Source organism: Emydura macquarii, unplaced genomic scaffold, assembly GCF_026122565.2.
Source record: "Emydura macquarii macquarii isolate MOO-44397 ecotype Brisbane River unplaced genomic scaffold, CSIRO-AGI_Emac_v2 contig_2636, whole genome shotgun sequence".
Classification (NCBI taxonomy): domain Eukaryota; kingdom Metazoa; phylum Chordata; order Testudines; family Chelidae; genus Emydura; species Emydura macquarii.
The window spans coordinates 33,233,352-33,257,170 of record NW_027132773.1 but is presented as its reverse complement, the minus strand read 5'-3'; the positions used below and the strand labels follow the sequence as shown (position 1 = coordinate 33,257,170).

At 37.4% G+C, this 23,819-nt stretch overlaps 1 protein-coding gene across 7 annotated transcripts in view; it reads left to right on the top strand.

Moving 5' to 3' along the window:
• Positions 1 to 23,819, top strand: part of TBC1D22A (TBC1 domain family member 22A) — a 422,295-nt gene that overhangs the window by 246,590 nt on the left and 151,886 nt on the right. For 6 of the 7 annotated variants that reach the window (XM_067564390.1, XM_067564388.1, XM_067564386.1 and 3 more), the window contains one exon: positions 11,978 to 12,105. In XM_067564390.1, the coding sequence (XP_067420491.1) occupies positions 11,978 to 12,105 (128 nt within the window). Of the gene's footprint in view, positions 1 to 11,977; positions 12,106 to 18,099; positions 18,236 to 23,819 lie in introns of those variants that run through there. The other variant, XM_067564391.1, reaches the window with a different exon arrangement.

Below are 23,819 nucleotides of genomic sequence, written 5' to 3'. Positions count from 1 at the left end.
TTAACCAGTTCCTTATCCACCTTTCAATTCTCTTATTAATCCCCATCTTCTCCAATTTGACTAATAAATTTCCCATGTGGAACTGTATTAGATGCCTTACTGAAATCCAAATAGGTTAGATCTACAGCATTTCTTTGTCTAAAAAAACAGTTATCTTCTCAAAGAAGGAGATAGGTTGGTCTCGTACAATCTACCTTTTATAAAACCATGTTATATTTTATCCCAATTATCGTTAACCTCCCTTTCCTTAACTACTTTCTATTTCAATATTTGTTCCAAGACCTTGCATACAATTTGAGATCAAACTAACAGGCTTGTAGTTTCCCAGAGACATTTTTCCATTTCTTAAAAATAGGAACTATATTAGCAATTGTCCAGTCATAGGTACAACCCCTGAGTTTACAGATTCATTAAAAACATTGCTATTGAGTGTGCAATTTCAGGTGCCAGTTTCTTTAATATTCTTGGATGGAAATAATCCAGGCCCCCAATTTAGTCCTATTAAGCTGTTTGAGTTTGACTTCCACTTAGGACATGGTAATTTCTACCTCCATATCTCATTCCCATTAGCCACCCTGCCACTACCCCTAACGGCTTCATTAGCCGTATTAAAAACTGAGGTAAAGTATTTGTTTAGGTTTTGGACTGTGCCAAGATTGTCTTTGATCTACCCCTCCCCTCCACCATCCTCAGTGATTAGTGGTCCCACTTCTTCCCTTTTATCTTTTTATTCATATGGCTAAAGAACCTTTTACTATTTGTTTTAATTCTCTTATCAAGGTCCAACTTTCCTTGGCTTTTGGCTGTTCTCACTGTATTCCTACACTTTCTTACCTCCAAGAGGTAGCTTTCCTTGCTGATCCATCCCATCTTCCATTCCTTGTAGGCTTTCTGCTAGGGACAGGTAGAATCCCACTGAAGATCACCTGAGCTTCCATTTCCATAAGCATCTTCCCTAGCCTGGCACAGTCTCCCTTGGTATATTCCAGTAAGAATCTAGCAGTATCATTTGTTCCCACACAAAGGACAATCAGTGCATTCTTTCCTGCTCCCTTTAGGATCCCCATCAGCCTCAGGTCCACATCCTGTATCTTAGCTCCCGACAGACAGCACACTCTTCTGTTCTCTGGACCAGCTTTGGTGATAGGCCCATCTGTTCTGAGTAGGGAATCACCAGTTGCATAGACCTGCCTTTTCCTGGTTTGTGAGATTCTCCAGGCTTCCTCCTGTTCTTTCTGTCTGCAAGTCCTCTTGTCTTTTATTCTTCCTTGCAATTTTGTGCGAGTCATCCTGTACCTCCTGGGATTCTGAACTCTGGGTATCTCCATTGACTCTGCCCCTCTTCTTAATAGGATTAGCTGCTCTTCTCTTCTTCCTTGTCCTTCCACCTTCAGTTACTACCTGATGTGCCCCTTCTTTATTTTTCAACTCGGCAAACCTGTTTCTCATCTCCGTTTCTCCTTCACTAGCTAGTCTTTTCCTCTGACTGGTTCTTGTAGTCACACACTTCCAGTGGCTGCTTTTCTTACCCCTCAGCCTCCCCTCAGAGTTCTTAAGTCCAGCTTGCATCTGCGAGTCTTGACTCTTCCCTTCAGTCTCCTCTTTTCTTCTATCCATCATCTGCTTGAATCCCCTTTTAAAATGAGCTGTTGTTTCCACCTGCATCTCCAAACCTCAGATCTTCTCTTCCATCAGCTCTATTAGGCAGCACTTCATACAAATGATGCTCTTTTCAGGTTCAGGATCATGTACATCTCGCAGCTTCCACAACCGGTCATCTTCATTGTCTCTTCCATTGCTTGGGTCACTACCACTACTTCCTCTGGATCTGTCATAGCCTTCCCACCTAAAGTCCTATCAAGGAAAAAGAAAAAAAACGTTCTCAGATCACATTTTCCCAAAATAAAAAAAGGCATATTGTAAGAGTATGTCCCCTTAAGCCGCTCAAGTCCTATCTGCTGGTTAGCAACCCACTTGGTTACTTTGTTCCCATGCATAGCATAATCTATTTGGTGTGTGTATTAGGCTGGACCCTATTTGTAGAGTTTTACTCTTTGCTGAACAATGTTTTCAATATTTATTAAAGGGATAGAGTGCCATATCCTAGCTGGATGCATGACTGAGTAGTGTGATTGCAACTCTTTGAGGCTAGTTAAGATTCATCGCTTGATACCCAGGTATGTGCAAACGACTAGTTGGTAGAATGTGTCAACCTTAAGGGATTTTTTTGTGGGGGGCTGTATCTCATCAAAATATTGTTCTTGTATTACATCCCTTTCCATCATCTTCTTGTCTGTAAATTATTCTAAGCCATGATTCTGAAAAGCATGCCTTAAATTATGTGCTGTCCTGTATAGGGATAGATTTAAGCACATGTGTAAGTGCTTTTCTGAATCAGGGCTTAGTCACCCATCCTACAAGCACTTATGTACATGCTCAACTTTTAAGTCAGTGAGACTACCTGTGATAGTAATGTTAAGCATGTATGTAAGTGTCTGCAGGATTGAGACCTTCAGTTGTAAGATCTTAGCGTAGGGCCTCTTGCTCTTTTGTGTGTATGTGTGTGGCACCTAGCAAAGATTTGGGAGCACAGGAAGCATTTAAGCACAAATGTAAGTCCATTTCAATTTAGGAAAGCACTTAATCATTTGCTTAATTTTTATGTAGTTAAATTGGTACAACTCTCTATTCTTAACACACTTATTAGGTCCAACAGGCCTTATATTGATTTAACTTAAATCAGGAATCGATGTTTCTAAACTGATTTAGTTTAAGGCCTTAGTCTCTGGTTGAGATCTGAAGATTCCCATTCAGTTTTTGCTTTAACATTCCATTACTAGAGACATTGTAGACAAAGCCACTGTAGTTATTGGGATTGAACCCAAATGCTCTATTGTGACTACAGTGTTTCCAGCAGAGAAATGGTGGATGGGATAACTTTAGAAGCCCTAGGTAGCTGTTCTTAAAAGATAGTAGAACATCTTTCTTGTGGTATTCTATTTAAGATAACTAAATATGAGTGATTACACTTGCTGTTAGAACAAATAACTATAAATAGTAAATGCCTTGTTCATAAAAACATACATTTTTATATAAATTGCTTTTATGTATATGTCCTACTATGTAGTATAAATCTATGGGACAGAATTTTTCATTTTTTATTTTTAATCAAGAAGGCTTGTTTCAGCAATGTTTTCAATCTGTGCATAAGTTCTAAGAAAATGATGAAAAGTGTGCTAAACAAATATACTCCTTATTTCCTCTGCATTTTGATATAAGAACTATCATTTCTTGTGATTTTAGCATAATTTTATTATCAAAAATTGCTGTATAAGTATTTTATGAAAAATATTTTAAGTCAGAAAGATGACAATAATTACATCCGCCTGCTCATTCATTACATGTACATACTTACTTCCAGTGAAATGGAAAATTTAAATTTAGGATTATTGCTATCCAAATTACCTTTATCAGTGAAATAGCATCTGTTCATAGTTACTTATAAAGTAGGAAGAATGAGTCTTTTCACTTTATGCATTTGCTATTCCGATCTATATAAATTGCAAGTGATTCTTAAAGTTTAGCATATTTTTTTAACATTTTTAGAATAGATGGCAACCGACAAGAAATTCATTACATTTATTAAAAAACGTAGTTGAAAGATTACCAGTGGCATTTATTGCTCTTCATTACTTACTTTCAAAGGATATGTGGCTACTATATGAAGAACAAAATCCTGATCAAGTTTCCAGAATGAATGCCTCAGTTAAACTGATTTTTTTCATATTTCAGTCTATCTCACTTGATATAATGGATTTATCTAATTGATAATCTGCAAAATACATATCTGACAATGAAATTTTTTCCTTCAGTAAGTCAGCATTATCTTATTTAAATGATTTGAACATGCTGTCAAATTTGCCTAGAGCAAGGACTACTGATACATGATATTAATTCTTTACTTTGTGTGTAGCAGATGGTGCCAAAAGGTGTGTGTTCAAGCCCTCTAATCATGCAGAACTCAAATGATTAAGCTCTGAAGCTTGTACTCCTTCAAAGTTGAAAAGACCATTCTAAAATTGCATACCACCATTGGAAGTTTAATATTTAAAAGCAAAAACTCTACAAACTCATTCCAGTTGCAATGTTCTGTATTTTTTCATAATGATTGGTACTTGCCCCATCTCCCCATTCTCTCCACCTCAATCATTTTCTTCACTTACAATACTTGTGTACTTTGTACCAATATCTAGTTAAGAGCATATACTATTAAGTGCAGAAATAAAATAAAACTATTTAAAGGTGGATGAAAAAGTTCATCTCCTCAACAGTACTACAGCTTTAATAAAAGACATCTATTATCTCTCCAATTATTTTCTTTTAAACTACACCAACAATTTTAATATGCATCAAGAGTTAAAAATTAAAATTTATATAGGAAAACACTAGAATTGGAAGGTAAAAATTGAAAAATAGAAAAATTTTAATTAAAATATATCTGGAACATGTTATATCATGACTTTTTAATTGTAATTTTTTCTGGATCCTTACTTTTTTCTAAATGTGCATTTATTGATACAAAAAATCTGTATACTCCAAGGCAAAATTCATGAAATCTGCAGCAATCTCTTTGAACAGATTAGAAATTGTCAAGAAATTTCATTTAATTGTTTTTAAATCACTTAGTAAATTAACTATATATGAAAATGAACAATCAAGTTAATATTAATACCACAGTCCCTTGTTCTTTTTAATTATTTATTAAGATCAATTTATTTTGTGTTCCCACATTTTCAGTGTGATGCAGATTTTTGTTTTGTATCCGTGTTAATGGGATCCAAAACTGGAGGTATGGGAGGCGAACAGAGAATAGAGGTAAAGGTAGTAAATGGATGGTTCTGTTACAGTGATCAGTAGTAAAATAGTTAACAGTGTTGACAATTAAATTGCCATATTTAGGTTTAAGGGTCAGCATTTTATTGCAGTGGGTCCTTCACATCTCTGAGCCATTGTCTAAGGCAATCTGCAGACTGTAACATGAGACGGCTTAAGTTCAGTTCAGTTCATGATTTCAAGGATTTTTTCATAACCATTAGGGCTGGAAACATACATATTTTTACATAGATAAATAATAAAAAAAAATGAAAATTTTATTATGGAGTACAATTCTTTGGCAAAGGGTGGATTATGCAGCAAATTCCACATCCCTGATTTGTGGCATATATAATGGATAATGGAGACTTGATATGTATTTTACCACAAGAACTTGATTCTCACTCTTGCATCCAGATTTTTTTAGCTTAATCTGTAGAAGAACTCTAAAGATTAGTTAATATCTAAGATGTTTAGAGAAATTAATTAATATTACAAAGTGTTGAGTGCCTTCAATTCCCATTAAAATCCAAGGGTTTGTCTAAGTGGATTTTGTGAGTGTAAGTTCTCTCCTATTGATGCAGTAGTAAATAGTACAAAAAAAATGTGCTAGCGAGTGTCTGGATTTATGCATATACTGTTACTCCATCTGTCTGTCTGTATACACTGCTGCACAAAAAAGTAAACTTACAAGAAGTGGAAGCTTGGTCAGATGACTAGGGAAGAGTATAAAGATACTGCTCAAGCATGAAGGAGTGAAATCAGGAAGGCCAAAGCTCAATTGGAGTTGCAGCTAGCAAGGGACATGAAGGTTGACAAGAAGGGTTTCTACAGGTATGTTGGCCACAAGAAGGTTAGGGAAAGTGTGGGCCCCTTACTGAATGGGGGAAACAACCTAGTGACAGATAATGTGGAAAAAGCTGAGTTACTCAATGCATTTTTTGCTTCTGTCTTCACAGACAAGGTCAGCTCCCAGACTATTGCACTGGGCAGCACAAAATGGGGAGGAGATGAGCAGCCCTCCGTGGTGAAGGAACAGGTTCAGGACTACTTAGAAAAGCTGGACATACACAAGTCCATGGGGCAATGCATCCGAGGGTGCTTAGGGAGTTGGCTGATGTGACTGCAGAACCATTGGCCACTGTCTTTGAAAGCTCGTGGTGATTGGGGGAGGTCCCAGATGATTGGAAAAAGGCAAATATAGTGTCCATCTTTAAAAAAAGGGAAGGAGGAGGATCTGGGGAACTACAGACCAGTCAGCCTCACCTCAGTCCCCAGAGAAATCATGGAGCAGGTCCTCAGGGAATCCATTTTGAGGCACTTGGAAAAGAGGAAGATGACCAGGAACAGGCAGCATGGATTCACCAAGGGCAACTCGTGTCTGACCAACTTAATTGCCTTCTCTGATAAGATGAATGGCTCTGTAGATGTGGGTAAAACGGTGGACATGATATATCTTGACTTTAGCAAAGCTTTTGATATGGTCTGCCACAGTATTCTTGCCAGCAAATTACAGAGATATGAGTTGGATGAATGAACTATAAGTTGGATAGAAAGCTGGCTAGATCATTGACTCAACGGATAGTGAAATCTGAGGTTCAACAAAGACAAGTGTAGAGTCCAGCACTTAGGATGGAAGAATCCCATGCATTGCTACAGACTGCGGACCAACTGGCTAGGCAGCAGTTCTGCAGAAAAGGACCTGGGGGTTAAATGGAGAAGAAACTGGATATGAGTCAGCAGTGTGCCCTGGTTGCTGAGAAGGCTAATAGCACATTGGGCTGTATTAGTAGGAGCATTGCCAGCAGATTGAGGGAAGTAATTATTCCCCTCTATTCGGCACTGGTGAGGCCTCCTTTAGAGAACTGTGTCCAGTTTTGGGGGCCCCACTACAGAAAGGATGTGGATAAATTGGAAAGAGTCCAGCGGAGGGCAACAAAAATGACTAGGGGACTGGTGCACATGATTTATGAGGAGAGGCTCAGGAAATTAGTCTTGTTTTGTCTGCAGAAGAGAAGAGTGATGGGGGATTTAATAGCAACCTTCAACTACCTGAAGAGGCGTTCAAGGGAGTATATAGGTAGACTGTTCTCAGTGGTAGCAGATGACAGAACTAGGAGGAATGGTCTCAAGTTGCAATGGAGGAGGTCTAGGTTGGATATTAGGAAAAACGTTTTCACTAGGAGAGTGTTGAACTACTGGAATGGTTAGATAGGGAGGCAGTGGAATTTCCATCCTTAGAGGTTTTCAACGCCTAGCTTGACAAAGCCCTGGCTGGGATGATTTAGTTGGAATTGGTCCTGTTTTGATCAGGGTGTTAGACTAGATGACTTCCTGAGATTCCTTCCAACCCTAATCTGCTATGATTCTTTGTCAGTATAGTATCTGAACGTCTTCCACATAAAATCATACCAATAGTGAAGTCTAGTGGGCATCATGTAATCTGGCACTTCTTTGTTTTCAGGGTCAAAACTCTGATTCTGGTAATGTTTTTGTTTTGTTTTTGTTTAGATTTTATTAATTTCCTCTTTTGTTTGGTAGGCATGACTCTTCCCAGGGTTGTGAGGCACATTGCTACTATCTGCTCTGTATTATGAGGGAGTCTTGTTTGCGCCTGCTATGGATCAGTTGCCCAACTCCACTGGCCAGGGACAACACAAGCACTCCCCTGTATGCCACACATGCCCCATTGTTACTTCTCAGGTTAATAATTGGAACACCCCAACCCTTGAGCACTCCAAGCATCTCCTTGGAGTGTTCAGCCCCAGTCCACTGGACACTCGTAGTATTCCCAGATTATCTGCTTCCAAATAACCAGTAACTGCATTTTACCAGATCCACCTCAGATTACCACACCATTTAACACGCAACATTTATATATGTTTATTGTGAAATCAGGTATAAGTTTATTTAGCAAAACAGAAAGATTCAAGTACACAAAGTAGAAGTATTAGAAACAAATGGTTACATATAAAATAAAATCATAACATGCATTCTAGAGCCTAGACTTAATGAACAAGGTACTCTCATGTCCAACCAAATATTGTTCGCCTAGAATCCTTTCAAGCACTTTGCAGCCAGGCTGGGTGTGATCCTCCTTTCATGAGAAAAGATCTCCGTCAGCTTGCCTCCTTAGTGAAGGATCCCATGTGTTTCCTTGCACCCCAAAATATACCATACCAATCACTTGCCTTTATTCATAAACAGGAACTCCCTTCCCTGCCCATCCTGCTGTTCGTTTCATTCTCTAAATTTCTTCTCCTGTACACGTCACAATGTTCCTTTCCTGCCCTGTCCCTGTATGCAAATAGGCATAAATTGTGAAGCATACTATACACAAATTACTAGATGGGGAGATAGATGTCTGTTACCTCTTGCCTGAAAGAAACAAATCTGAAGCATGTTAGTACCTGGTGACCAGCCTTAATTCCAGGACATTAAGAACATATTTTTTAGTTTGATGAATTATTATGCATATATCTGACCCATGGAATCCTAGTACAACCTTATGCATCCCGCCGAGTCCTCTCCCAGGTAGCACCAAGGGGTCCATGAGTCACATATGTGTTTATGGGTAGAAAGAGGTGTAACTGTTTTGAATCTCATTCTTATGGTGGAAAGGCTTTTTCACAGAGGAACGTTTTGCAGCATTTCCTAAAAGTGGTGTCCCCTTGACCAAAACTATTGTCTTCCCTTGGCCTGAGCAGATAGCTAATATTCGGGGCCTTGGTTGGTGGTTTCCATTAGGAGAAGTTAATTAGACATCTCAAGTATTTCTTTGAGGCCATCCTGTTGTTTGTAAATAATAGGTGCTTTTAGATTAGTAATGGACCAGATGTCAGATGGTAAAGCTCAAGTTTATTTTATTAATCAGAGACTGGGCATGTAGGTTTAAAAAGCTCAAGCAGAATAAGTGGTATTCACAAGTCTTGGGGTCCAGTTCACAGCTCACCCTCTCCTGAGGTGGGCTATCACTCTAAGGATTTATATAGACCCCTTCTTCCTTGTTTTTTCCATATTACAATTTGTGATTAGCTTCCGTAGCTTAGCATTAACAAATTATTATTAAATGTCACTTTGTTGTCAAAGGCTTTATATTCCATTATATCTATATTTCCATCAAAACAAGCTTATCATACTGATAATGAAACTTTAACTCAAGCAAAAATAAGCCTTTTCATACACCTGCACATTGTTATGCTTCCCTCAAATGTCTCCTTCCTGTGTACTCTTTCTTGAGATTTCAGTTACAGCTTGGTACAGTAGAAAGCTTGTTCAATAATAGATTGTGAAAGCATGTTATGTTTCTTTATTTTTAAAGTAAATCTAACTGCTAACTCTAGTAAATTTCTGTTACTTTCTGCTTAGGATCACTCTCAAAATCTTATGGGAGTTTTGCATGACAATACTTTAGCATAGCCCTGGGGAATCTGCTTAGTCTTTAGGCCTCTCTATGCCAACACTGTTTGTTTACAGAAAATGTACACAAAGTCCTGTTTCCCTAAACATAATAGTAACAAACAGCAGGCTATTTCCTTGCTCACAATTTCCAAGCTTTCCTTTCCAGCTTTGTCTGTAACCCCTCATCCCATTTTGAAAGTTGTAAAGGCCCACACAGAGCATTACATAGGTAGTTGGGTACCTCTCAAAAAAGAGTGGGAGTAGGTAGCGCTTCAAGTCATGTGACTTGTCTCACAAAAATGTGGTATTTCTACATACACCGTTGAGGTGTAACGTAAGAAAGAAACTGGGAAAAGTATGCTTTGAAATCTTTATGGATTTACTTTCCCCTCTGGACTGACTTTATTCTCTAGGTCAGCTTGCTGGGGTGTCATGTCACAGTGGGTGAACATCCCTAATCCTGAAAGAATTAAAATGCTTTAAATTTTAAGTGATATTGTGTTATTACTTAACCCCCTGTTATCCTGACATATGTGGACAATTAATGCATATAGCAGGGGTGGCCAAAACTTACTGACCCTCCAAATCACATATCATCAGATCTTCAGAAGTTCAAGAGCTGGGCACACCTGCTGGGGCTCAGGGCTTCATCCCTAAGGGAGGCACCACCCACACCTCCTGCAGAGCTGAAGCCCTGAGCCCCGGCATGCGCCTCCCATGGGGCTGAAGGCCCTAACCCCACCACAGGGCAGGAGGCCCAAGCTCTTCTTCCCTCCCGTCCCCAGTCTGGTATGCGGAGAATGGGGAGGGGGTATGTGGGGGGTTCTACGAGCTGCATCTTAACTGTGAAAGAGCCACATGTGGCTTGTGAGCCACAGTTTGGCCACTCTGGCATATAAATTAACAGGATTATAATTTGACAATTTACGTTTGGCACACACCATTAAATAAGTACAGTACAAATCTGTTTAAACTGAACTCCAGTTAACTTTAATGAGATGTTATTGCTTGGGTTGTGCTGTATGCATGTGGACATCCTGTGATCTTCATTGTGCTCCACACCAGGAAGCAACATTGGAAAGCAAATTCTCTTGTGTAGAATGGCTATGCTGGTTGGCAAAGATTTCAGATATTCCTCCAAATCTTTAACTACCTGGGGTATCTCTTATTTTTAGTCTTTCATGCATTAAACCTGTATATGCTATGTTTCCTTATAACTGTACTTTACTCTCCTGCTGTTGTTTTAGTGTCCTCCTGGTTTTTCCTGAGAAGAGCTAAATAAAAAAAAGTTTTATAAAAGGGATGATTAGCATCTAATCCCTCTGTATTATCTGCTAATATGCCTCTTTGAACGTGCTTAGAGGAAGGGACTTTTGAGACTCAGATGGCAAGATTCCACAAGAATAATTAATCCATGAGAATACTGTAGCTTGTCCATTTTAGGCCTTAGTTTTATGTGAATATAAGACCAAAAAAACATATTTAGAATCATGTTAGAAGATTCAATATATCAAGACTGCAGAAGCCTTAAATATAATGGCAAATGTACCATTATTTAGAACTTGTTCTGCAAAAATATGAGCATCCATTGTTCTCAAGAGGGTGTCTCCCTTTGTTACCCTTTTGATGTAGAGCTACAAAAGCAAACTGTGCTTTAATGTACATAAGTCATAGTATATCAATTCCATGAGCCATAGAAGTTATGGATAATTGTCCCAGCCTCCAAATAATAAACATAACAATTTAGGAACATCATTACTTTCCTTTTTAAAAAAATTGTGACTGGAAATATCCTGCTTTAGTTTTTGAACAATACTCCTAAAATCACTTACCCAAAATCATTTGTTTTGATTGTTTGTATTTATTTGTTTAACTGAAAAAATTGGGGTCAGTCAAGCTGTAGCATACTAAAATATGTTCAGAGTAGCTCCTAAACATTATTCTGTTTCCCTACATGTACATTAATATAGGGGTAAATTGATGTTTTGAGTTCATTAGCTTACAAAGTACATACTTAACATTTATTGTACATGGCCCATGATCCTGGTGTTTCATAGTACTCCAGGTTATTCAGTCTTTAGAGAATTCTAGCACAGTGTTTCTCAACCTTTTTTGTTATCGGAGACTAGCTTGCTGCCATCCTAAACTCTGCCAGGAAGATCTCAGGGACCGGAATCAGTTCATGGACCCATCATTGAGAAACACTGTTCTAGCAGACAGTTTGTCATGCACCCTTTCAATTTTTGTAGTAAGTTCCTTTTATGGAAAATACTGATATTTCTTAGCTCCCTTGCTATAAAGATTTTAATGAATGTTTTGGTTTTTATCATCAAATCAAACCCATTGTTTTAGGCCCTTTCCAGACATAATTAACATGGTCCCTCTCTTAAAGAGTTTAAGAAATGGGTGAGTATAACATCTATGCTGTCCTAGTCACTTTATATTGAATTATTAAAAAATGTGTAGTAATTTGAAACCATGAATGAGACAGCAGAATTTGGATTATAATTGTCTAAACCACCAAGAGTCAGCAAACTAAATGCAAGATAAGTTTAGCCATACCTCTCTCCACTTTCTCTTAACTGTAACAGTTTCCATGAACTGTTTTTATATAGGAATTTATTTTTAGACTGTTTATTTGATAATCATAGCTGCAAAGAAGGTTCTAAATAAATAATAAGCGTTTCTTTATTTTGTCTTCCAGAACAAGTACATAGACATTTAGATCAACATGAAGTGAAATATCTGCAATTTGCTTTCCGTTGGATGAATAACTTGCTGATGAGAGAAGTTCCCTTGAGGTGCACCATAAGACTATGGGACACATACCAGGTGAGCATTTGATTTATGGCTGCATAATACCAATTACTAATGTAGGCTGATATCATTCTGAGGTGCTTTCTTTTTATATAAATGTACCTTTACCTGTTTTTCATATGGGACAATGAATATAATTTTGTCTTGTTGCTGTTCACAATACATAAAATGAATATGCAGCTTTTCCATCCACTGGTATTGAAAAGCAGATTACCTGGTTTGTTTGAATACTTCATCTCAGACTTGATGCTTTATTCTAAAATAATTGTAGCATAATTTACAAATAGTTGGACTTTTATTGGCAGAATTTAAGAATTTGTGGTACAGTGAGAGATTATTTATTTTAGCTGAGTAGCATATAACAGGGAGGCAGTGTTACCTATTGGTTAAAGCAGGAAGTAGGGTTAGGGACCTCTGGATTCTATTATATTATATTTATGAAAATGCTTCCTATTTATTATTTAATTGATTTGGGGCATATCACTTAATTTCTCTCTCCCTCAATGTACTCATCAGAAAAAATATTTAAATTTACTTATCTGAGTGAAATGTTGAGAGATTTGGTGAATGCTTTTAAAGCACTTTGAGATCCTCGCATGAAATGCACTATAGAAGTATAATTTACTAGTTAAGTACAGAATTGAGCATTTATATCACTTTGAGATTTGAAAGTGTTGCTTGAATTACTGTTTACCTGTTAGTAAAGCTGGTGACACGTGCAACGTTGGTAAGCTTTTAGTCAAGCTGTTCAGAGCACATGATTGGGACAAGGAGCAAGTTAGAGATAAACTTAGTCTGCTGAGGCCTGCCTACTTTAACTAGAGCTGATCATAAATTAAAGAAGCTGCTCTAACTGCCCCAACGGGTGGTTCTTGCAGCTGAAAATATCCCATAGGATAAAGTATATCCCTTCTTCCTGGGGGTATTGCCTGGTTGCCAGTTATGCCCCCTTTGCACTGAGAGAGCCACACAAAGGTATTGCAGCCTCTGAGCGAATCAAGCTCTGTTTTAGGGTTTAGAGTCTGTGGTTACTTCTTTGGTATAATATAATTGAAGAGTAATAATTACCACAATAGTTAAAATAAACCTGAATGTGTAAATAAAGGCTGCAGAGACAATGAATTATAGGTGTTGTTGGATTAGTGTTCTGTGGTGTAAGTTAACTATAGCTGTCACTGGAAAAGTTCAATGTTCCTTCTGAGCTGCTGCGGATTCCTGCTGTTTCTGTGTGATCCATTTCTGCAGAAAGCCATATATTGTGATGCAGATTTCCTTGCTATCCCTACAGCATCTCTTAAAATCTTCAAGTCCTTTCAGGTAAAGAAATTTATTTTGCGGCAGTTGCCTCTCCCTGGGCAGCATTATAACTGTGAATAACAAAACTATACAAAATAATATGCAGTTTGAGGAATGACAGTTGTCTCATAAGGTGTGTATGTAGTGGCTTATCATTGTTTAGGTAATTGGTATTTGTGTTACTGCTGTGAAAATGTATTGAGGTAAGAGTCCCCTGACAGATTTGGAAGTTATGCTCTCTGTATATAAGGTTTATGAGAAATTCTTATATAAAGCATGTCTCTCAAACTAGCAGCCCGAATTCACTGTGGCTATTGTCTGTGACAGGACTGTTCACTGCGGGGTTGGAAACAATGTGTTGTCTTGACCTCTTGGGCCGTCTGCCTTAAATTGATTTTCCTGGAGGACTGAATGTTTCAGTCTTGGTAGCATTTACCTGAGCTTCATCTGCCTCAGTAATATACCTGTTTTGATATTTGCTGCTTTTCTTTCATGAGTCTGATAACGAGGGGGAAAATAGTCCTCAATGATGAGTAGCACCTCTTGAAACACTTGCTGTCTTTGATCTTCCTGCCTTTAAAAAACAAGCACACAATGTCATCAATTTTTTCAGTGCTTAGATCAACACCCACTCAATGCATGCTTTAGTGTCAACACTTCTTCATGCCTTTTTATCCTTGAGGAGAATATCATGATTTATAAGAGAAAAAGAGGAAGATGTAGAATTAAAATGCTAAACTAGCAATATGTTTAACTCTAGATAGTGTAGATTAGTAAGTGTTGATGAAAATATAGTTGCAGATTTGATGTTTTTCTAAAAGACGTATAGTTCTAACAGGAATTAATACAGCCTGGGTTATGCAAGAGATCAGACTAGAAGATCACGGTAGCCACTTCTATGAATGTATCTATGAATAATCTATCTCGGTTTATACGGTATCAAGCACAGTCTTGCCAGTATCTGATTTTCTGTCTAACATAATTCAGATTTAATCAGCTATGTGAAATATGTCATTGTATATATACTCCAAAATTATTGTAAGTTAGCCAGTAATATGAGAATAAAGGTTTCAAAGGTTCACAATTTCCCTATAAGAAAATGCATAGGTGTGATGTAACTGTACTTTGATAACTCTGTAAAAATGTGGTACTGTTTTTACAGCAGAACTTTACGAAAACAAAATACATTTTGAAAAATAAAACAGCTGCTGAACAACTTTTAACTTTAATTCTGTAAGAAATACCTTTGACTAAAAGGGTTTGATAAAGAACATCGGATACAGGTAAAGAGTAAAAAAAAACTACTTTTATTTCTTTAACAGGTTTGCAAAGCTGGGCACAACTCCAGAACAAAAATCTATTCTGAAAGGAGCGCGCCCCTCCTTTATTATTCAGCAGTATATATTTTCTATCCCGGCCGAAAGAATCCCTCCCTTCGTTCCCCATTGGCTGGGTACTAAAAGGTTTACACCTTTTGCGACCGCCTACTACATACATTGTCAAACGTCATTCCATGTTCATGCTAATGAACCAATTTTCTATGCAGGGTGTGTGATAATATTCTAACACCTCATTACGCATGCGTCTTTTAAGGTGCCTTTTTGACCTTTAATTAACGGGATTGTTTAGTCAAGGGTTTTCCTTTCAAGGAAGACAACTCCCGACTACTGGGCCCGTTAATTAACCTAGGTTGGCACATAGCCTTAGCAAAAGCAGGAAGGGGGGTAGATGTTGATTTCTACATCTTATGGTTTGCCCTTTATCTGTATCCAGGCGCTTGATGTCTGTTCGGCCTTCAACTTCTTCTTTATCTATTAGCCCCCCTTCTTTTCTTTCTCACGCATTCCTTAGGCTTGAAGCTGATTAAGTAACTTTCTAAGTTAATATATGCATATAGCAAAAGTATTACTTTTCTATACCTACAACTATTTTATTTCTTTTAGATTTTTACCTTTTTCAATTCCTATTTAAACAGGATAATTAGAAGTACTGTGCAGCATGTACTCACAACAGGGTCTGTGGTGAGGGTTTCTTAGCTTTAAAGATTTAGCTTCATTTATTCCTTCCTTAATTTGGATTATATTTTAATAAAATGCAATGCAACTTTCTTTCACTTGGCCTGTTTTGTTTGTGAGAACAAACGCCTTTGATTAGCTACAGTGTTTCTTTTGAAAGTTAAATTACTTTCCAAATTGCTAAATTACTCGCAGGATACCAAAGTTTTAAGTCTTTAGAACTGAATTATATGAACTTTGTTGGAATCAGATGTAAAAGATTCCACAATCAGAAACTGTAATACAAAACCTCTGTTTTATTTACTTCTTACCCTCATGTATTTTTTATCTTGCATTTTCTTTCAAATTTGGGATCATCCTCTTGGTATAATACGTTGATACAGTGCAGTATTACAGTGTGTGAAGTTACACAGGATTGTCAGGAGTCTAACAGATATCTGTGCATTTATAAAAAGAAACTAAGACAAATTGCATATCTGCTCCATTCTAAAAGATAAAAGGTTGATATGATAATGATTTAAAGGTTTCCTTATACACTTAAAACCAAATACCATTGCTACTTTCTATCTTTGTACTTGCGTAATTTAACAACTTTTATTAGGATTGGTAGAGATGTCAATTTGTACAATTTCTGTGCTCTGCCATATTAGACAAATGTTATAGAATTTTATGCCTATCATCAACTCCTCAAAACTAGCACACCTGATCTGATGATAGGCATTCATGGAAGTTTGTAACAACTTTGGGATTTTTTCTCGCCTTATTTCAGTTTAAATTTTTTAGGTTGAAATTGGTTTTCTCTCTGAGGATATCTTCTGTATTTATGTAGCTTACCACTCTTCTGTGAAAAACAAAAAATGAATAATGCTATTCCAGTAATTGAATTCATACATGTGCATCCCAGTCTAGAAATGGCAGTATGGGGGCTGAATGTCAGAGGCTATATATCAATTTGTATTGTGATGTTATATTCATTTTTAAGTAACAGGAAAAAAAAATCTTTGATGCCTAAAAAAGTTAACATGCTGTTTTAAATATTGAAAATTAAAGTACTTTTGATTTTTAAGTAGTTATGAGTAGAATGGAATCCTCATCATACTGCCAGTGTCACGAATAATGTCACATTACATCAAACTGTCTCCTATTTGCATTAGGTTCAGAATTTCCATTTGTAATTCAGCACTTTATTTTGAGTCACTTTTTATATATAGCCAGTGGTCCTTTTATTTTTCACCCTCTACTTTTCTTTATAATCGGTGATTTTTACTTTGTTACCTTAGTAATTTCTTCTATCTTTTGATTGCTCTTCATAAAAATTAAAGAGACTAAAAATAATACATATGTATTATGGAGGCACTGATACTAATTCCATTGTTAAAGCTTCATCAGCCTTTGGCCTTTGATAGGATGTTAAAACCTATATCGGGGTGACCAAACTTACTGACCTTCGGAGCCACATACAGCAATTTTAAGAAGTTCAAGAGCCAGGGCCACCTGCTGGGTCTCCAGCTGTAAACACTGTGTGGCGGTGGTGGGGCTCGGGGCATAGCAGGCACACTCCATGGGCAGAAGCCCTGAGCCCCACTACCACCCTGCCACAGGGCGGAAGCCCTGAGCCCTGACAGGTGTGCCCCCTCGGGCTGAAGCCCTGAGACACATAGCCTCCCACCCCCGCTGGGCAGAAACCTCAACCGCTGGGCAGAAACCACCACCCCACTGAAATTTCCCACCCCAATCTGGTAGGTGGAGAATGAGGAGCAGGGAGTATTGGGGTCTCCGTTAACCATACTTTAACTGTAAAAGAGCCACATGTGGCTCCCGAGCCACAGTTTGACCACCCCTGAGCCTATATGGAACTGAAACAGCTGGTTGCTTAAAAGTCTTAGATTTTGAGGATATTTTAGTTGTAGATATAAAACACACAAACACATGCGCATGTGAATATACATGTCTAAACATATATGTATGTGTGTATTTACAAATATAGTCAAGCCAAGATTTTAAAAAATGGTTAGGCTTATAAGTCCTTATATTTAGATACTTAAATAAGTGAGCTACTGAACTCCATTCAGACTCCATTTAGAATATTAAGGAATTTATTTAAGTGCCTAAATTATTTGGGCCCAAATTTCAAATCTGGGTGTCTATAATTAGACTTCTAATTCCATATTTAATAAGTTTTCTGACTTGCAAAGCAGTTGAGCATCCAAAAAATCCCTTTGAATCAATGGAAAGCTACAGGTGTTCATAATCTTTTTAAATCTTCCTACTTATATATAGATACCTCAGTATGGATTTAGGAGCCTAACTTTAAGCAGCCATTTATTTATTTTTTTAAATCTTGAGTACATATGATAACACATACAAAAAGATTGTTAGAAGAATTTAAAGTCAAGCACTCAAAAGTTAGGAAATGCCAGATTTATGTTTAGCTAAGCAATCTTAATTCTCCACCCTGTATGTCCATCCTGTCCAGAATCAGACGTCCTGTGTATAAAATAATGTGAACAAGTAATTAAAAACTGTACATAATGCCTATGCACAAAAGGGCAAAATTGAATTTCCGTGCTTGTATTTATGTAAAACCAATTTTTAAAAATAATTTGATTTTTTTATGTGAAATAATTTAGTATTCTAGCCACCCTGCACTAGTCTGTTCCTCTGCCTGATCTATGAAATTAATTTGGTTTTATCTTAGAAAGAAAGCACTCTTTTACAATATCCTGGATGTTCATTTCCTTTGTGAACAATGCATAATATCAGCCTGTGTACAAGAGAGCTACATCAACTCACTGATATCAAAAGTCAAGATTGCCAGTTGTGAAGCATTAATATAAAATACAAGCTGCTGACCCACCTAATACCATGGAATTGATGGCTCTTTGCTTATTTCTCATTGTTATTCTTTGACAGTGAGCGTGATATTAGAGATCATTTAACCAGAACTGTGGCAGCAGTGGTATCTAGCCTCAGGTCACTTCTGCCTGTTGAGATTTTCAAGTCAGCCACTTAGAATTCATCACATACTTTTCAAAAGGCCTTTTTCTCGACAATGCATTGGAGAAGTTATGGATCCAGATTAGCTACTGAAGTGCAGTGTGATGGTTCTCAGGGTCCCCAAAACTGAGATACTTTGTTACCCTCTGCTTCCAGTGTGAGGGAGACATTCCTGTGCTTAACTGGGTGTTAGCTCCCTGACACCACCAGTTTTGAGCCAGCCAAGCATTCTCCTCTGGGCTATGCCAGCCTTTAACTTTGCTATTCAGGTTAAAAATCAGTGTAACCCAGTCCCTGAGTCCATTTGAAGCATTCACCTGTAGTGTCCAGACACTTCTGCATTGAACACTCACAGAAATACTAGGTCTGCTGTCCCTCCGGGAACAGTGTGCACACTGGCTTGTATGATGCAACTCAGGATCAGCTCATAGCACTTAAATATATTTATAGTGAAAACAAATTTATTATCAAAGATTCTAGAGATAGTGAGTAAGGATAATGGAAACAAAAGTCCAAATAAAACTAAGTCATAACATGCTTTCTAGAGATTAATCTTAACTATTAGGTTAACCTCCTATCTAATGAAGTTTCTGTCACCCAAAACCTTTTGCAGTGCCTTCACCCAGGCTGGCTGTGTGATCCCATTTTCATTAGTATAAACTAATTGCCCATTTACTTCCTAGGTACAGAATGGTGGGATGTCTTCTCTGTTCCCCAAATATAGTCCAGTAAACATTTGAAGTGTATTTCAAAATAAGGATTTCTTCCCCCACTGTGTGCTCTTCACTGTTGATTTAATATCTCTCTTGACTTCATATATCAATGTGCTTCCATTATGTTAATACTTAATTTACATGCTGACAGAGCTATAAGTGAATAAATACCTTCTGACTGACAGGAAATTTGTTTCCTCACCTCTGCTTTGATATAGAATCGAAAAACATATTTTCAGTTTCCATACATAGGTCCTTACATAGTATCTTTACATACATTTCACAACAATATTAATGACCAGTATGATTCTGGCTTTAATTTCATTTGCCTGACATTCTTTTAACCAAGATGTACATACCAGAATCAGGATATTCTTATAACCTTTTGCAAGTTGGCATTGAGGGGATATTGGGTCACATGTGACTTCTACCTTTAAAACTCCCTTTTTTTTAGGATTTGCATATATCTATAAATGCTCACTTTAAGAAACGCCCCTACAATGAATCTTTAAAAATTGTGTGCTAAATCACTGTTTGTGTATGTTAATGTATGCCATGCCACTTATAATTTCCGTGATAGTAGGAGAGAATCTGTAAAATGGTCTAAAGCAAACTCATCAGAGCCAGTACTGTGCACATTTTGTTAGGTATAACTAGCATATTGTAGATCTTATAGATACCTGATACTTAGTACGGTAAGTATAGAAACAAGATGGACTAATTTTTCTCCCTATCAAAAATTGCTAGAAGCTCTCTTAACTAAAGAATGTCTGATAGATATTTTAAGATCAGTAGTTTTTAATTTGTACTTCACTAATTGGCTGTATTTGTAGTGCCTAAGAATCTGCACAACAAACAGGCACAAGATTCACTTTTATTACTAAAAACAAGATCTAGTACCTGTAGTAGCTGACTTCCCTCAAAAAGATTACATTTGTATTTATTGCCTAATGATTTTGAGAAAATAGCCTATGGGTGGGAAAGAAAGATTAATTGGTCTGGATTTTAAGTAGCTTTATTTCTGCAAATTTCCCTCATTTCTCTATCTTTTAACATACACCCCGTCTCTCCTATGTAAACTTTTTCTCACACCTGTTCTTATGTGTTCTACTTTAACACTTTAAATAATCCTTAGAGAAGCATATTAAAATTAAATTGTTAAAGCAGCCTTTGGAATTACCATGTCTTACAAAGGAAACCTGAAAGTTGCAGAAAAGTAAACAGGTTTTAGTGAACTGTTTTTCAATATAGTATCAGCACACTGTATTGGTGTTTTCTGATTATATTTTATTACTTCTGTTCTTAATAATGTTCACCATTGTGAGGGACCTCAACATGCCCAAGACTGCATATAAGGGATATCTAATCTATGCAGAGATCAGGACATGCAGGCAAATGAAAAACACAGATGGATTTTATAGTGTCAGGATGCAGCATTATTAACTTGAACAATTGGGGGATGGCTGAGGCAGAAATGCAGCTCTATCTGACCAGCTTGTCCTTCAAATACCAGACATTTTATTAGGTTCAGTATGGAGTTAAATGACCTCAGACTTTATAACCAGCAAATTTGGGTTTGCCGTCTTCTGTCTGACCCCTATTGTTTATCCCATCCATGAATTCTATTCTTCTTCACCCTGCAAGACACTTCCAATGGGTACCTCAATATGTGAAGACTGAAGATCACTCTTCCCTACAGGCTGAAAGGTCCTATCAGGCATCTTGCTAATATTTACCTTTAGCAGCTGCCCTTTCACCCTTTATCTGTTCTGGACACAGCTGCAACTAATGGTATGGCCCAGGAACCTCTTTCTGCCAACTGGCAAGGGGATTACAAGAATATTTTGATTCTGGTATGTACATTCTGATTCCCCAAAGAATGTCATATGAAGTCTTAAATGAAAGCCAGGGTCACACTGGTCATTAACATTGTAAAGTATATGTACAGGTATGATGTAAGGAGGTATGTATGTATGCTGAAAATATATTTTAAAGTCTCTTCCAAAGCAGAGCTGACGGAGTTTTCTGTTAGACAACAGATGTTTATTTATCTCTGTTGAGATGTACTTCTACTCTATGGCAGTAGCCATAACAAACGTATATGCACTCTATCAACAAGGAACTGACTGCTGCTAAACTAGTATTGAGCTTCTGCATTGAATGCATTGAAGCTGATGTCTATACTACAGCCTTTGGTATCTTTGGTTGTACTGGTAGCATTAAGGAAGATGACATTCAGTACCATCAGCCTCAATTCCTTCATTGTTATAATGAACTTCAGCTTTGTTTACATATCAACTTCTGTGACTAGTCAGCAATGTGAAGTACACTGGAAAGTGGTAGAAAAGAAAAGTATTGTCTGGTAAATGCTACTTGTAGGCACCACACATACGACTGAAAATAGAAGATCAGTAACAACTGATTCACCTCCAGGACAACTCTGTTCACTCTTCTGTTTGTGGTGGTGGTGGTGGTGGTGGTGGTGATGATGATGATGATACACACACACACACACACATTTTTTTAGAGCGTACTAAGGATTCAGTTAGCTTGAAGAACGCTTAAAAGAATAGTATATATACTATTCAGCAGGAAGATGAAACTGTTCAGAGCACCTCACTATAGATGTTTTCAGCTTTGATGCAACTGACTGCCCAGAAAAAATGAGACTGTTGGAATGACTTTAGAATTCTTGGATTCAAAGAGAACTGAAGGGAGAATCCATAAAGGAATATTTTGCTAACTAGTTTACTACACTTGCAAGCACTCCATAGTCCTTGTAAGTATGGAACCACAAGTACCTTTTATTTGTGGGAAAAGGATGTAAAATAGAAGAAACTTAATGATACAATATAATAAAATATGTATTATATATTTACACACAGCAAAATGATCAAAACTCAATCAGTGTATCAATACAGTTCCAAGTATTAATTATCCTGCTTGTTGAAGTCCGGAACTTAGTTACAAAGCAATCCCTATGCACCTAGAACCCCACTCAGGAGTCCAACTAGATTTAGTGGTAGTCAGCGGGTGCAAAGGAGTGGCCCTCTTTCACTTGTCTGCTCCAGTCCAGGGAAGTCCGCACAGCCAAGTTCCATTCTGATTTGCAGCTACCTGGTCCAATTCCATGTCATCAGCTTTGCCTGATGTAGCTACCTGGTCCAGTCAGATCTTTGCTGTGAGGACAGCTCTGCATCACTGCCATCACCACTAATTCAACCTGGTCCAGTCCCACAGAATCTCTCCACAGAGCATTCAGAGTCCCCAAGTGGTGATACCAGAGCAAAACAAGACTCTTGCATAGGGTCCTCTCCTTGCTGAGCTTCCCAAACTGAGTCCTCTATTCCCAGACTAGAGTCTACAACCAATTAAGGTCAGGGTGACCGCTTGCTTCAAGACAATTTCCAACTAAAGCAACAAAACAATGTAATTATAATTAATGTAAATGAGACTGTCTGGAGCTGTCTTTTTCTCTATAGAAGGAGCGGAGAGTTCTATCCCTGTAAGCCTTCTAGCTCTGGGTCTTACACACACAAATTTAAGTGTTTTTGCTACTCAGTTTGGCATTTGAAAACTGGGCTGTGACTAGCTCACTGTGTTCTGAAGTGACTGCTTTTAATTTTTATATTGTGGTTTCGGAAACTGTTCTTATCCTAACGTTCCTTTTTATTTGTACATTATATATTGTGATAAGGTAAACTTAGTGCTGAGGAAGAATTTTAGAAGTGTACGGCTCAATGGATTTTTGATATAATGACTGATCACATGAGTAAAGTTAATAGCTTTTGAAAGTAATACATTGAATAATTTCTGATTACTACTGCTCTCATGTTGCTTTCAGTAAGGCTCTGTTGTATGAACTTAAGTCAGAAGGTTGAGTTTTCACTCCAAACTCTTCAGTAAGTAATGGGTGAAACGCTCATGGTTCAGTTCGGATAGGCATCTAAAAATTAGAAGTTGAGCTGGAATTCTTATAGCATTCCCTGTATTTTCTGTGTTCATTTGAATGAAAATTCTATGAGAACAATGTTTCTCACTTTATTCTAGATTAGAAGTTCTGCCTGTAGTTCTGGTCAAAACCAAGGAACAAGGGTGTGTCAAATCTCCTAATTCTTCTGTAAAACTTCACTAAAACTGATTTTAGAATGAATGTACTTATTTCTATTTTTAAAATAGGATTGACTTGTACTAGAGACATAAGAACATGGATTTGGGAAGGAGAACACAGCAAAGGTCATCTCTTTATTGTACGACATACTGGCTCCTGACTTGTTTTAAATCATGGAGGTGTATACAGTCTATGGCCCGTAATTTAGGTAAAAATATCTCTTCAGAATAATTGAATATGACATTACAGACATAGTGGAATAGAAAGTATTGCTGATTTGGAGCAAATCTGAAAAATGTCCTATACTCAGTGATTAAAAAAGTTGGTTAATTTGAATCAGGGCTGCTTATGTTTCTTTTATTTCTAATTTTTTTAGCAATATGGGAGCAGCAAAAGCTCAATCACCTTCACCACTATGGCAGTCTGTGCTGTGCAGAAACCATGTTTAGACAGAGCATAACTCAGTTTCCATTCATATTGACTTTTTGATATTTCTGCTGACACTTACTAGCAGTTATACTATTTACTGCCATTTGTAGTGGAGGACAATGGCAACTACATTGGGACCAGCAATTCATTTCCCTTTGATGTCTAAAC